The sequence below is a fragment of the Salvelinus sp. IW2-2015 genome, linkage group LG4p, assembly GCF_002910315.2.
Source record: "Salvelinus sp. IW2-2015 linkage group LG4p, ASM291031v2, whole genome shotgun sequence".
Lineage (NCBI taxonomy): Eukaryota > Metazoa > Chordata > Actinopteri > Salmoniformes > Salmonidae > Salvelinus > Salvelinus sp. IW2-2015.
The window spans coordinates 22,205,409-22,221,576 of NC_036841.1; the positions used below are offsets into that span (position 1 = coordinate 22,205,409).

Below are 16,168 nucleotides of genomic sequence, written 5' to 3' on the forward strand. Positions count from 1 at the left end.
GAGCCAGAGAGAGCGAGAGAGCCAGAGAGAGCGAGCGAGCCAGAGAGAGCGAGCGAGCGAGCCAGAGAGAGAGAGCGAGCCAGAGAGAGCGAGCGAGCGAGCCAGAGAGAGCGAGCGAGCGAGACAGAGAGAGCGAGCGAGCGAGACAGAGAGAGCGAGCGAGCGAGACAGAGAGAGCGCGAGAGAGACAGAGAGAGCGCGAGAGAGACAACTAAATAAACAAAGACCGTGGGAAGAAACAATGAGAAATGAGAGTGCAATAGAAAGAGAGACTGAAAAGAAAGCCTAGAAAGAGAGGACGCTTGGAGGCCTAACACCCATCTCTAACACTGCAACACTATCTTCGTCTCCCTCTAAACGCCGAAGCCTCTTCTCTCTTTCCTTTCAGACGGCATCTCTAAGCCCCACTGCCTGTGTGCCAAAGGCGACAGCTGCAGAGGCGAGAGATGGCCCAGGGAGAGTGCAGCTCTGCCAATGGGAGGAGAGGGGGGAGCGAGAGACTGACTCTAAGACACGCTACACACAAAGCCCAAACCAGTGTCTTCAGTTATGGGGAGTGTTCTGTGGCAATCCTATTCACTTCCAGGTAGAAGTTGCCCCTCCCCCTAACCACATATCTAGGATCAGATTCCCTGACCCCCAATCCAAATCTTAATCATAAGGGGTATGAAAAGATAAATCGGCACCTAGTGCCTATATTAGTGGATTTAACCTACTTCCACTCATCCAGTCTGTTCGGCATTGACAAGGGACTTTTGAAACACATTTTACATCACACACTACATTAGCATAACGGAAATGTCTGACTCTATAAGTGGTGATTACATCAGGGGCGTGGCCGGAGGGATGAAGGGAGGAGGGCCGGATGGGTAGAGCAGCAGGGTCCCGGTGGGAGGCTTACATAAACACAGGAAGTGCCTCACCGTGTGGGCAGCGCTGCTTGATCATCACTTCAATAGCTCTCTCTCTAATACCACTCTCTCAATCTCTCCCAATTGGGTGGAGCCCTACCGGACAGGCTTTTTATAGCTAGAGAACGCAGAGAGACTCATAGCGGTACCTGCTAACCATGGAGTGAACAATGAAGCCCACACACAGAGAGAGCTCATGAACTGAGGAGGGCTGAGCTGGTGTTTCAAAAGCTGTTCCCTGTTCTTTAATAGAAGGCTCTCAGTGATTTCCATGCTGACCCAAAGCTACAGGTCTACTAGTCACCATGAAGTAAGGTCATGATGAGCTCGACTAACACCTGACTTTTGGTGGCGGCCATTTTGTCCCCCACCTTGGACAACCCTGCCCCTGAACACATCACTGAGGACAGTCGGTGGTGAGTTCCGATTGGCGACCAGGGAGATGATGGGCCGTACAACGCATGCTGCTGGTATAACCATGGCCAGTCATGTGACTGAGAAGCTCCCAGGCTCCACCAGTCAGTCAGTGGTCACAGCCTTGGCCCACCAGTCAGTGATCTGTCAGAGTTAATGGTTTAGACATCATGACCACTGACTTTACACACAGACTTCTGCTCTGGACATATGCAGTCAGCTCCACCTGGACCGGACAAACACAGAAAAGGTCTACTCAGGAGCTTGGCAACCCATTCTAATGTGTTTGTCTGGCTCACTGGTCAGCTAGTGATTGAGAGTGTTCTGCCTGTATGCTGCTGCATTGCCCTGCCCCGTCCCATTTTGCTAGTTATAATGACTCAAACAATTTGCTTCTAGCCATTTAGGTCTAATTGAGCAGTGTTGTTGAGAATGGCTAGATGAAACGAAGAGCGGTCAGTATAAAAAGCCCCTGAGTGAACTGGAGGCTCAGTCAGCATGCAGCCTCCTAGTTTTAGTAGTGACGCTAGGCTAACTCTGCTTTAGTAGTGACGCTAGGCTAACTCTGCTTTAGTAGTGACGCTAGGCTAACTCTGCTTAGCAGTGACGCTGGCTAAGCTCTGCTTTAAGTATGACGCTAGGCTAACTCTGCTTTAGTAGTGACGCTAGGCTAACTCTGCTTTAGTAGTGACGCTAGGCTAACTCTGCTTTAGTAGTGACGCTAGGCTAACACAGTAGACACACTCGGTCTACCTGCAATCAACTGAGCTCTACCTTACTTCAATGGAAAACAAGATAAGGACTTACCTGGACATCATAAAGCGCCACAATGTTCTCATGTTGAAGTTCCTGGAAAAAGTAATGAAGAAAACAAGTACATTAGCGATGCATTGGCTACTGTACCTTTGACGTGACAACTGGCTTCTATTTAGATTTATAAGTCATGGCCTTTCAGTCAAACATGATGACTAATGGAAGATAGATGTCAACTCATTCTTTAAATACGTTTCCAAGATAAGTGATTAGGAATTAGGTTAAGCATACTACTCACCTTGAGGATTTTGATTTCCTTGCCAAGCAGGATCTGGGACTTGGAGAGGTTCTTCTTGGTAATGCTCTTGACGGCCACCTCCCAATCAGTCTTCTGCAGTCGGAGGAAGGAGTGAAATAAAGGAACAACTAGTTAAAATCCCTTTAAACATGTTCAGTTCCTCCATCACTTACACTAATGCCAAGGGAAGCTTGTGTGTGTGTGTGTGTGTGTGTGTGTAAAGCTCAGGCCAACTGGCCTTTAATTGCTTTGCGTGCACTGTGTATCATCGTTTGTGAGAGAGATGCGGGGGAAGAGAGGACATCTTGGACAATAAACCAACACAGGTTTTTTGGGGTTTCAATCAGATAGACCTCAGACTGAATGAAGAAACAGTCAAATGAATACTAGAACACAGTTCTCCAGTTATCATAGCGCTTGATGGTTTTTGCAACTGCACTTGAAGAAACTTCCAATTTCCGGATTGACCGACCTTAATGTCTTAATGGACTGTCGTTTCTCTTTGCTTATTTGAGCTGTTCTTGCCATAATATTGATTTGGTATTTTACCAAATAGGGCTATCTTGTTTGGTCTCCCGAGTGGCGCAACGGTCTAAGGCACTGCATCACGGCCGGTGATTGCGAGTCACACAGGGCGGTGCACAATTGGCCCAGCATTGTCCGGGTTAGGGTTTGGCCGGGGTAGGCCGTCATTGTAAATAAGAATTTGTTTGTAAATGAGAGCAAAACATTCTTATGGTGACAATAACATTTGTTGGCACCTTCAATTCTTGCCCACTCATAAAAAGGAAATTTCAACACTCAACAGTTCAGGCAAATTTGATGAACTACTAAACTTGGAACCAATCAGAACTCCTCTACATACCCCTCGTGATGAAGGTAGCAAATGGCCTTCTAGAGGCGAAAGAAACGCACACCTATTTAGGCGAGGTGCTGGCTAACGGAGTGGAACACTTAAAAAAATAAAAGGAGAGCCCCACACTCAGAGCTCAGTTGGCCTTCGCCTATCTACGATAACACAGCCTCTTGTGAAAACGAGAGCTGCTGTCTGATGAAGAGGAACAGATATAGCTAGCTAGCTCCCCGACTGAAATAAAATAAATTGATTTTTGAGTGCCCTTGAAATATGCAGCATGCAAGAGGAAATGTCTTGATCATATGAAGAGGTAACTCCATTCACCCTTTCGTCAATTTATTGCAAGACAGCCAATGTCACAGACCAGCCTAGCCAGCTACTGTAAATGTCCATTTCGATTTCATTAGCCAGCTCTGTCATGTTTTGGCATGATTATGTGTCACATTTCAAAGAATTAGCACCAGGATTAAGAAACATTAAATCATATGCTTTGCATAGAAACTCAAATAAAAGCATGCAGAGAGATAGGTGTGTGTATGTGTGTCATGTATGCCAGAATGGAGGTTTAAAAAACAACATGGCATAACTATGGCATAACCTAAACATACAGTAGTAAAAAGTTGACACCTATTCATTCAAGGTTTTTTCTTTATTTTTATTATTTTCTACATTGAAGAATAATAGTGAAGACATCAAAACTATGAAATAACATATATGGAATCATGTAGTAACCAACACAAGTGTTAAACAAATCAAAATATGTTTTATATTTGAGATTCTTCAAAGTAGCTCTTGGCATTCTCTCAACCAGCTTCATGAGGTAGTCACCTGTAATGCATTTCAATTAACAGGTGTGCCTTGTTAAAAGTAAATTTAATGCGTTTGAGCCAATCAATTGTGTTGTGACAAGGTAGGTGTGGTATACAGAAGATAACCTTATTTGGTAAAAGACCAAGTCCATTTTATGGCAAGAACAGCAAACTTTATTTGTCATATACGCCGAATACAACAAGTGTAGATCTTACTGAGAAATGCTTATTTACAAGCCCTTAACTCTTCTTGAACTGCACTGTTGGTTAAGAAAATATTTACCAAGTAGACTAAAATAAAAAGTAATAATAAAAAAGTAACACAATAACAATAATGAGGTTATATACAGGGGACACCTGTACCGAGTCAGTGTGTAGGGGTACAGGTTAGTTGAGGTAATTTGTACATGTAGGTGAGAGGTGAAGTGACTATGCATAGATAATAAACAGCGACTAGCAGCAGTGTACAAAAGGGAGTGGGGGAGGGGGTAAATGTAAATTGTCCGGTGTTGATTTTATTAACTGTTCAGGAGTCTTATGGCTTGGGGGTAGAAGCTGTTGAGTAGCCTTTTGGTCCTAGACTTGGCGCTCCGGTAACGGGGGCCTGTTCGGCACACCATTTCATGTAGTCCACGATTAGCTCCTTAGTCTTGCTCACATTGAGGGAGAGGTTGTTGTCCTGGCACCACACTGCCAGTCCTCTGACCTCCTCCCTATAGGCCGTCTCATTGTTATCGGTGATCAGGCCTACCACTGTTGTGTCGTCAGCAAACTTAATGATGGTGTTGGAGTGGTGTTTGGCCACGCAGTCGTGGGTGAACAGGGAATACAGGAGGGGACTAAGTACACATTCCTGAGGGGCCCCCGTGTTGAGGATCAGCGTGGTAGATGTGTTGTTACCTACCCTTACCACCTGGGGGCAGCCTGTCAGGAAGTCCAGGATCCAGTTGCAGAGGGAGGTGTTTAGTCCCAGAGTCTTTAGGTTAGTAATGAGCTTCGTGGGCACTATGGTGTTGAAGGCTGAGCTGTAGTCAATGAACAGCATTCTCACATAGGCCAGTCTGGAGTAAGATTGCGATTGCATCATCTGTGGATCTGTTGGGGCGGTATGCAAATTGGAGTGGGTCTAGGGTCTCCGGGAGGATGCTGTTGATGTGAGCCATGACCAGCCTTTCAAAGCACTTCGTGGCACAGGGCGGTAATCATTTAGGCAAGTTACCTTCGCTTCCTTGGGAACGGGGATTATGGTGGTCTGCTTGAAACATGTAGGTATTACAGACTCGGTCAGGGAGAGGTTGAAAACATCAGTGAAGACACTTGCCAGTTGGTTCGCGCATGCTTTGAGTACACGTCCTGGTAATCTGTCTGGCCCAGAGGCTTTGTGAATGTTGACCTGTTTAAAGGTTTTGTTCACATTGGCTACCGAGAGTGTTATCACACAGTCGTCCAGAACAGCTGGTGCTCTCGTGCATGCTTCAGTGTTGCTTGCCTCGAAGCGAGCATAAAAGGCATTTATCTCGTCTGGTAGGCTCACATCACTGGGCAGCACGCGTCTGGGTTTCCCTTTGTAGTCCGTAATAGTTTAAGCCCTGCCACATCCGACGAGCGTCAGAGACGGTGTAATAGGATTCAATCTTAATCCTGTCTTGACGCTTTGTTTGTTTGATGGTTCGTCTGAGGGCATAACGGGATTTCTTATCAGCTCCCTGTTAGTCTCCCGCTCCTTGAGTGGCAGCTCTAGCCTTCAGCTCGATGCGGACGTTGCCTGTAATCTAAGACTTCTGGTTGGGATATGTACGTACAGTCACTGTGGGGACGACGTCATCGATGCACGTATTGATGAAGCGAATGACTGAGGTGGTGTACTCCTCAATGCCATTGTATGAATCCCGGAACATATTCCAGTCTGTGCTAGCAAAACAGTTGTGTAGTGTAGTTTCATCTGACCACTTCCATATTGAGCGAGTCACTGGTACGTCCTGCTTTAGTTTTTGCTTGTAAGCAGGAATCAGGAGGATAGAATTATGGTCAGATTTGCCAAATGGAGGGCGGGGGTAAGCTTTGTATGCATCCCTGTGTGTGGAGTAAAGGTGGTCTAGGATTTTTTTCTCTCTGGTTGCACATGATATGCTGGTAAAAAAAAAATCAGTTTTACCAAATTAAGTTTGCCTGGATTAAAGTCCCCGGCCAATAAGAGAGCCCCTTCTGGGTGTGCATTTTCTTCTTTGCTTATGGCCTTATAAAGTTGGTTGAGAGCGGCCTTAGTGCCAGCTTCGTTCTGTGGTGGTAAACAAACAGCTACGAATAATATAGATGAGAACTCTTAGTAGATAGTGTGGTCTACAGCTTATCATAAGGTACTCTACCTTAGGCGAGCAATACCTCAAGACTTCTTTAAAATTAGACATTGCACACCAGCTGTTATTGACAAAGACACACACCCCCACCCCTCGTCTTAGCAGAGGTATTCTGCAGGTGCATGGAAAATCGCACTAGCTCTATATTGTCCGTATCGTCGTTCAGCCATGTCTCGGTGAAAAATAAGAAGTTTGTTTTTAATGTCCTGTTGGTAGGATAATCTTAATCGTAGGTCATCAATTTTATTATCCAAAGATTGCACGTTAGCAAGAAGAACGGATGGCAGTTGGAGTTTACTCTTGCTCTCCTACGGATCTTCAAAAGGATGCCTGGGCCGCGGCCCCTTTTCCTGCGTCATTTCTTCACGCAAAAGGCGAGGATCTGGGCATGTTCCAGTGAAAGCAGGATATCCTTCTCGTCGGACACGTTAAAAGGAAACATTTTCTTCCAGTCCGCGGTCAGTAATCGCTGTTCTGATGTCCAGAAGTTCTTTCGGTCTTAAGAGACGGTAGCAGCAACAATACATACACAATAAGTTTAAAAAATAAGTTAAAGTAAATGCAAAAAAACTAAATGGCACAATGTGTTGGGAGAATGTAAAACATCAGCCATGTTTTTTGGCGCCATCTTATAAGGAAAAGAGAAAGACAGTCCATCATTACTTCAAAAGACATTAAGGTCAGTCAATACGGAACATTAAGAACCTTGAAAGTTTCTTCAAGTGCAGTCGCAAAAACCATCAGGCGATATGATGAAACTGGCTCTCAAGAGGAACGCCACAGGAAAGGAAGACTCAGACTTGCCTCTGCTGCAGAGGATAAGTTGCAGTTAACTGCACCTAAGATTGCAGCCCAAATAAATGCGTCACAGAGTTCAAGTAACAGACACATTTCAACATCAACTGTTCAGAGGAGACCGCGTGAAATCAGGCCTTTGTGGTTGAATTGCTGCAAAGGAACCACTATTAAAAGAACACCAGTAAGAAGAAGAGACTTGCTTGGCCAAGAACCATGAGCAATGGACATTACACCGGTGGAAATCTGTCATTTTGTCTGATGAGTCCAAATTTGAGATGTTTGGTTCCAACCGCCATGTCTTTGTGAGATCCTGAGCAGGTGAACAGATGATCTCCGCATGTGTGGTTCCAACCGTGAAGTATGGAGGAGGAGGTGTAATGGTGTGGGGGTGCTTTGCAGGTGACACTGTCAATGATTTATTTAGAATTTAATGGCACACTTAACCAGCATGGCTACCACAGCATTCCCATCTGGATTGCGCTCAGTGAAACTATCATTTGTTTTTCAAAAGGACAATAACCTAAAACACACCTCCAGGCTGTGCAAGGGTTATTTGACCAAGAAGAAGAGTGATGGAGTGCTGCATCAGATGACCTGGCCTCCACAATCACCCGACCTCAACCCAATTGAGATGGTAAGGGATGAGTTGGACCACAGAGTGAAGAAAAAGCACCCAACAATTGCTCAGCATATGTGGGAACTCTGTCAACTGTTGGAAAAGCATTCCAGGTGACTACCCCATGAAGCTGGTTGAGAGTAGAGGTCGAACGATTATGATTTTTCAACGCCGATACCGATTATTGGAGGACCAAAAAAGCCGATGCCGATTAATCGGCCGATTCTTTTTATTTATTTGTAATAATGACAATTATATTAACTTAATATAATACATCAATAAAATCAATTTAGCCTCAAATAAATAATGAAACATGTTCAATTTGGTTTAAAAAATGCAAAAACAAAGTGTTGGAGAAGAAAGTAAAAGTGCAATATGTGCCATGTAAGAAAGCTAACGTTTAAGTTCCTTGCTCAGAACATATGAAAGCTGGTGGTTCCTTTTAACATGAGTCTTCAATATTCCCAATATAATAACTACAACCTAAGTTTTAGGTTGTAGTTATAGGAATTATAGGACTATTTCTCTCTATACCATTTGTATTTCATTTGTATTGACGCACAACAAAGAGCTGCTGGCAAAACGCACGAAAGTGCTGTTTGAATGAATGCTTACGAGCCTGCTGCTGCCTACCACCACTCAGTCAGACTGTTCTATCAAATCATAGACTTAGTTATAACATAATAACACACAGATATACGAGCCGTAGGTCATTAATATGGTCGAATCCGGAAACAATCATCTCGAAAACAAAACGTTTATTCTTTCCAGGCAAATGAAAATGAAAATGATAAATGATAAATGAAAAACCCCCGGAAATATCAGATTTGCATGTATTCAGACCCTTTACTCAGTACTTTGTTGAAGCACCTTTGGCAGTGATTACAGCCTTGAGTGTTCTTAGTTATGACGCTACAAGCTTGGCACACCTGTATTTGGGGAATTTCTCCCACTTTTCTCTGCAGATCCTCTCAAGTTCTGTCAGGATGGATGGGGAGCTTCACTGCACAGCTATTTTCAGGTCTCTTCAGAAATGTTCGATCGGGTTCAAGTACGGGCTCTGGCTGGACCACTCAAGGACATTTAGAAAATTGTCCCGAAGCCACTCCAGCATTCTCTTGGCTGTGTGCTTAGGGTCGATGTTCTGTTTGAAGGTGAACCTTTGTCCCAGTCTGAGGTCCTGAGCGCTCTGGAGCAGGTTTTCATCAAGGAACTCTACTTTGCTCTGTTCATCTTTCTCTCGATCCTAACTAGTCTCCCAGTCCCTGCAGCTGAAAAACATCCCCATAGCATGATGATGCCACCATCGTGCTTCGCCGTAGGGATGGTGCCAGGTTTCCTCCAGATGTGATGCTTGGCATTTAGGCTAAATAGTTAAAAATATTGGTTTCATCAGACCAGACTATACTGTTTACCATGGTCTGAGAGTCCTTTGGGTTTCTTTTGGAAAAGTACAAGTGGGTTGTCATGTGCCTTTTACCAAAGGAGTGGCTTCCTTCTGGCCACACTACCATTAAGACCTGATTGCTGGAGTGCAGCAGATATGGTTGTTCTTCTGGAATGTTCCCATCTCCACAGAGGAACTCTGTAGTTCTGTCAGAGTGATCATCGGGTTATTGGTCACCTCCCTGACCAAAGCCCTTCTTTCCCGATTGCTCAGTTTGGCCGGGCGGCCAGCTCTGATTTCACTGTCTTCTTGGGGACCTTCAATGCTGCAGAATTTTTAGGTACCCTTCCCCAGATCGGTGCCTCGACACAATCCTGTCATGGAGCTCTACAGACAATTCCTTCCACCTTGGTTTTTTCCTCTGACATGCACTGTCAACTGTTGAACCATATATAGACAGATGTGTGCTTTTCCAAATTATGTCCAATCAATTGAATTGACCACACATGGACTCCAAGTTGTAAAAACATCAAGGATGAACAATGGAAACAGGATGACCCTGAACTCTGAATAAATAAGGTATTACTCATAAGGTATTTCTGTTTTTATTTTTTGTAAATAAGCAAAAAACTGTTTTTACTTTGTCATTATGGGGTATTGTGATAAAATATTGATAATTGATAAAAAAAAATGTTTTGTCAACTTTAGAATAAGGCTGTAACGTAACAAAATGTGGAATCAAGGGGTCTGAATACTTTCCGAATGCACTGTATAGCAAGTGCCATGGAGGGCACAATTTTACAATGTTGCAGTCCAGAAATGCCAAAATCCTGGTCCTCTGATAGAGACTGTCATCAACACATGCTTCTCTTTAGGAGCATTTGTGTGCCCAGGCCCCATAGGCTACCTCAATAACCTTGTGCCCCTGCACATTGAATCTGTACCAGTACCCCCTGCGTATAGCCTCGCTACTGTTATTTTAATGTTTCAGTTTAATTACTATATATTTTTTTTTACTTCAGTTGATTTTAGTAAATACTTTCTTAAAAAACATGAGCTGGCGTACACCCAGAAACATTATTTTGTGTTGAGGTGCTGACTAATGGCGAATAAACTATTTTTTAATTTAAAAGAAAATGTAAAAGAGTCACACAGTCCATATATAAACTCCCAGTAATTTATTGGGTAAATCACCTTTATTGGGGGTGCGACTATTTTTTATGGTTTATAGTAAATACTTTAACACTTTTATTCCTAAAACTGCATTGTTGGTTAACTTCTTTATGATAGGGGGCAGCATTTTCACTTTTGGATGAATTACGTGCCCATAGTGAACTGCCTCCTACTCTGTCCCAGATGCTAATATATGCATATTATTATTACTATTGGATATAAAACACTCTGAAGTTTCTAAAACTGTTTGAATGATGTCTGTGAGTATAACAGAACTCATATGGCAGGCAAAAACCTGAGAAAAAATCCAAACAGGAAGTGAGAATTCTGACACTGGTCAATGTTCAACTCATCACCGATTCAATTCCCTGTAAGATATGGATCTGTTTGCACTTCCTACGCCTTCCACTAGATGTCAACAGTCTGTAGAACGTGGAATGAAGTTTATGCTGTGTTGTGGGGCCGGATGGGAGGGGAATGAGTCAGTGGTCTGGCAGATTGCCAGTTCCTGGTCATGCGCTTTCCTCATGATATTGCCTTGCGTTCCATAACTTCTACAGACATGAAGGAATGCTCCGGTTGGAACGTTATTGGATGTATATGATAACAACATCCTGAAGATTGATTCTCTACTTAGTTTGACCAGTTTATTCGACCTGTTATATAACTTGTTGAAGTTTTGTCCGAGTTCGCCTGCATTTGCGCGAGCGTTTGGACATGTGCACTAAACATGCTAGCAAAAGTAGCTACTTAGACATACTGTAAGTAATGGACATTATCGAAGAAAACAACGATTTATTGTGGAACTAGGATTCCTGGGAGTGCATTCTGATGAAGATGATCAAAGGTAAGGGAATATTTATGATGTAATTTCTGTTGACTCCAACATGGCGGAGAAATGTTGTTATATCTGAGCGCCGTCTCAGATTATTGCATGGTGTGCTTTTTCCGTAAAGTTTTTTTGAAATCTGACACAGCGGTTATATTAAGAACAAGTGTATCTTTAATTATATGTAAAACATGTATCTTTCATCAAAGTTTATGATGAGTATTTCTGTTATTTGACGTGGCTCTCTGCAATTTCTCCGGATATTTTGGAGGCATTTCTGAACATGGCGCCAATGTAAACCGAGATTTATGGATATAAATATGCACATTATCGAACAAAACATAAATGTATTGTATAACATGATGTCCTATGAGTGTTATCTGATGAAGATCAAAGGTTAGTGATTCATTTTATCTCTATTTCTGCTTTTTGTGACTACTATCTTTTGCTGGGAAAATGGCTATGTACTGAGCTAACATAATCGTTTGGTGTGCTTTCGCCGTAAATCCTTTTTGAAATCAGACATGTTGGCTGGATTCACAACACGTGTAGCTTTAATTTGGTGTCTTTCATGTGTGATTTCATGAAAGATAGACTTTTATAGTAATATATTTGAATTTGGCGCGCTACATTTTTTCTGGCTTTTGGCCAAGTGGGACGCTACCGTCCCTCATATCCCAGAGAAGTTAAGGGCTTGTAAGTAAGCATTTCACTGTAAGGTCTACACATGTTGTATTCGGCGGATGTGACAATTGTTTTATTTGAACTGTTGGAATCATAGAAATAGAATGATTCTTCTAATTCTATAGTTAGAATATAATAGTGGGTACTGACAACTAATGAAAATGCCAGGGAGGAGTTATTGTGACAGGGTAGGAAGCAAAGTGTTGACAAGTGTTTCCTAGGGGACCCTATAATCTTGGACTACATTGAATGTTTTCTCTTAGCTACTTCATGTAGCTAACATATTCATCCTTTGCACATTCCTCTTTGCTTTAGAAGATACTTTTGCACAAGCATGATTTAAGTCTATACCATCACTGGAACTGTATTATCAGCTAGCTAGCTAACTAGCGATTAGCGGCTAACAAGATTTAGGCCCAACTTGCTAAGAAAATACATCTGCAAACAGCTAGTTTGTATCGTAAGAAACAAACTAATAGTGTAATTATAGCACGCTAGTGGAGTTATACTAAGAAGCAAAGTGAAAACAGCATCATTGTCGTCAACATTGTTGCATGTGCTGCATTGACCATGCAGACTGAATGCAAGTGCCTCATGGTCGAGGAACAACAAATGCACTCCTTGAGTGACAGGGGGCGGGGTTAGGTCTGTGTGGAAAGCGGCATGGAGAGAGAGCAGAAAGAGAAGACTCAATTAGCGAAGTAAACTATAAGAATGGACGTTACACACAGCCTATCCTGTTTAACAAAATATTAAAATACCATATAGAAGTAAAAACCCAAACAGCTCCATACATCAATCAGTATATCGTAAAATACAGGTATACCGCCCAGCCCTAGATCCCCACCCTGGTCACCAATGTAGCGAGAGAAATTTACATTTTAGTAATTTAGCTCTTATCCAGAGTGTAAGACAGAACTAGACTGTGTAAGACAAAATCCAGAATAGAAAAGACAACAGGCAAATGCAGACGAGGTCCCACTGTCTAAATCAGGGATGGGCAACTGGCAGCCCGTGGGCCGTGGGCCGCATGAAGGCCCTCTGATCAATTTCCAGTTTCAATTTAGGAAATAATTCTGAGTCTCAACTTACTGTTGTGAGGTAGAATACACAAGGTGCAATTTTGAAATTTGGTTGTGCATTAGCAGTTTTCCTCTTGTTATGTAAGACACTGACAGTCAGACATTTAGTCCATATCAGCTAAACTATTTTAGATTGCTAAGTTAGTTTTGCAGACAGCTATACAAACTTGTTATTAGCGTAGAATTACCTGCTGGGGGGCCCCCATTGATTTTGTTAGGTCAGTCTCTCTCCACCCTATGGCAAAATGTGTAGAACTGCACGGAATTAACTAAAATGTTCATTTTTAAAAAGTCTCTCCATTGTTAAGAGGGAAGACACAAATGCTTTGCTGACAATGTGTGGGGGAATGGATACACAGACTCGCGAGCAACTGTGGCAATAGGGTAGCATGGTGACATAATCCCTGGAAGCATCACACAGTGAGATAGATGTGGAGCAGGCTCAGACTTAAGTAACATTCGCTCCTCTCTGATCGTCCTTCAGCTGTGCCTTGATCGACAGGCCTGGATCAACAGAACAGTTTGGTCCACATCCCCATCATGGACAGTCACCACAGTCCTGTCAGTCAGTTGGTCAGTCAAGATGCTTTGTTATCACTGGTGTGTGACCAATCAAGCTAATAGAACGAATGTATCATCACTAGACTATCATCTCATTGGTCATATAAAAAAAAAAAATCAGGATTGCATTGATGTGTAGACTATTATAATGGCTCATATCATCACTGAAGATGGAGAAAGAAGACATGCTCTTTTCTCTCCACCTTGTCTAGGCTGGCTGCCTACGTCAGCGAGCTATTCACTGCTGTTTGAGTCATCCATTTCATGAATGAACGGCTGGCATCTCAATGCACCCCAGTGCCAGACCATAACGCAAGATTGCACAACATCGCATGATCGAGGCTTATGAAACAATAACATGCATGATCAAACATGTAAATAACATGGTTATATTTGAATAAGGTGAAGCCTGTAAATTGATATAATTGTATTTCATTGCAATACTTGCATCACTATCGTAACAAATATTTAAACATCTAGTTAGTTGAAGGAAAACTAAACAAATTGATGCCAAATGACAGTTAATTTACTGCAGTGCAATGCCATTGACCCAGATTTATATAAACGTCACCACTCTCACATAACCTCAGAGAAAAATAGAGGAGAGGGAAGGAGTAGGGAGGAGGCAAGCAATGCAATGGGAAAGATGGAGATGCAGACCTTTAATGGTCCAGATATTTACCTTTCTGTGCCTTCCTTTGAACACCACAGCAAAAGCACCATGTCCCACCAGGTCCTTTCTGCTGTATTCAAAGTCTCCAACAGTCTCCATTGTCAACGTAACTGTCCAATTTAGGTCAGGTGTCAAAAGGTTCTTTCTTCAGTAATGCACTTTGAAGGATGCTCTCTTTTGATAGTGGAACCTTGATTTAGCTGTCAAGCAAACTAGTGATTGTGGCGTTAACACAATACAAGTCAGTTTTACAATGACAAGCATGCATTCCAGTCCACCTTTGATATTGCTTGAGAAACAGCCAGGTGATGATGCAACTGATCACGTTTAAAATGGGAAGCAAAACTGGAGCTAGTGTCAAATTCTTCCCCGTCAGTAGCCAATTACAACAGATTATATAAGGCTTTACCTTGAACTATTTCCACAATCAGACACTGCAGTCAGCTTTACCCATGGCTGGCCACAATCCCAAGGTACACAATGTCAGTCCCTACTGCCAGCTGTCATTTTCTGACCCAGATTGCTAGCGTTGCAAACTGGCTAGTTAGCTAGTTATATATGCATTTAGATGGCAAACAAATTAGCTCAAAAACTGCTTTGCCAGACATTCTACATGATGTCAAGTGTTCTGGATAAATAGATTGCAAGCTTCAAACACCCACAAACACTTCAACTATATAACCAGAGTGACATGCTATGCCGACAAGCGTCATGTTGTCCATGCATTGTAGCTGGCAAGCAACCATGCTAACAACATTTTATATAGTTAGCTAGCTAGCTACCTTTAACGTTAGCTTCATGCTAACTAAACAGAATATCAATTGAATTGACGGACATCAATTGTAATTTTCAGATTATCGCAATAAAATACAAAATACAAGCCTGACGTTATATATTTGCCTGAAAAACTATGAAATGCAACACCAATGAGTTTGAATAGAATTTGTAAGTCACAGCCAGCTAACGTTAGCCGTCATAATAGTCCTCTTGTGGCGAGATGTTCAAACCAGGTGACGTCTCTCCTCTTCGAAAACATTGATGTTCGTGCGATTCTCTTCAATGTAATCCAAATTGCATCTATTCAAATTCCTTGATTTTCATCATTGGTCATCACATCTCAGTCACAGGGCGAAAATAATTGTGTAAGCAAGAAAATGGCAACCGATTCAAGTTAACCTTTACAGTACTACAAGTAAAACCATTGAACGTATGTCCCTTACTACGCTTCACCTGAAAAATAGTTTGGGTTTCGTCTTGTCCCTTCCCATCACATTGACCAGGTACAGCGTTGTCTGCTGACACGCTACCAATGTCAATACAGAGCAAATTGCGAAAAGAGTACTGTGACACATATTTTACACCATATCACTCCGCGGACTACGTCAATGCGCAATATACCCTCCGCCACGAATGATAGTTCCATGGTGTCATAGGTCATCTCAGTAAACCCAGAACTAAAATCTCGCTTTGTAGCATTGATTTAATTTGAATAACAACATATTACATCCTTCATTGTAAAACCATGGATCGTATTAATGAAATTAAATATCGTAGCGACCCGCACAGACAGCTGTGTGTTATTGTGTTAGGCTGGTAGGTGGTTGTGTTGTACTTACCAGTACCCAGTGTTCGCGGGTTCCGACATTCCAATCAACCTGCTATCTGCCAATCACGGGAATGCCTGGAATGTTCTGATGCCGGGCATCCTGGCTGTTGGTGGAGTGGCAGGTGGATGGAGCATTGGAAGTTAAGACCAGGTTTAGCCTTTGTTCTCTCTCTTATGTCTGGCCTTCACAAGAGACGGTCACGGTTGGCTTCATTTATTTCATTTATTTGGCGTGGGCTACGGCCAAACAGTAGCCTGTGTAAAGTTGGGTTAATAAACCGTCAATTCGTACACTCAACCCTCTGTCTGGACAATTGTTCCTTTATGATCTAGTCAGGTCATTACATTGGTGAAAGAAGTA

General features: G+C 42.6%; 1 protein-coding gene across 1 annotated transcript in view; it reads right to left on the reverse strand.

Annotated features, from left to right (window-relative positions):
• The window catches only part of LOC111960706 (serine/threonine-protein kinase ULK2-like), a 78,318-nt gene extending 62,780 nt beyond the window's left edge, over nt 1–15,538 (reverse strand). Inside the window, 3 exon segments of the mRNA XM_070438920.1 lie at nt 2,133–2,174; nt 2,377–2,469; nt 14,211–15,538. Of these exon segments, the coding sequence (XP_070295021.1) occupies nt 2,133–2,174; nt 2,377–2,469; nt 14,211–14,300 (225 nt within the window). The 5' untranslated portion in view covers nt 14,301–15,538.
• Nucleotides 15,539–16,168: the final 630 nt, after the last annotated feature.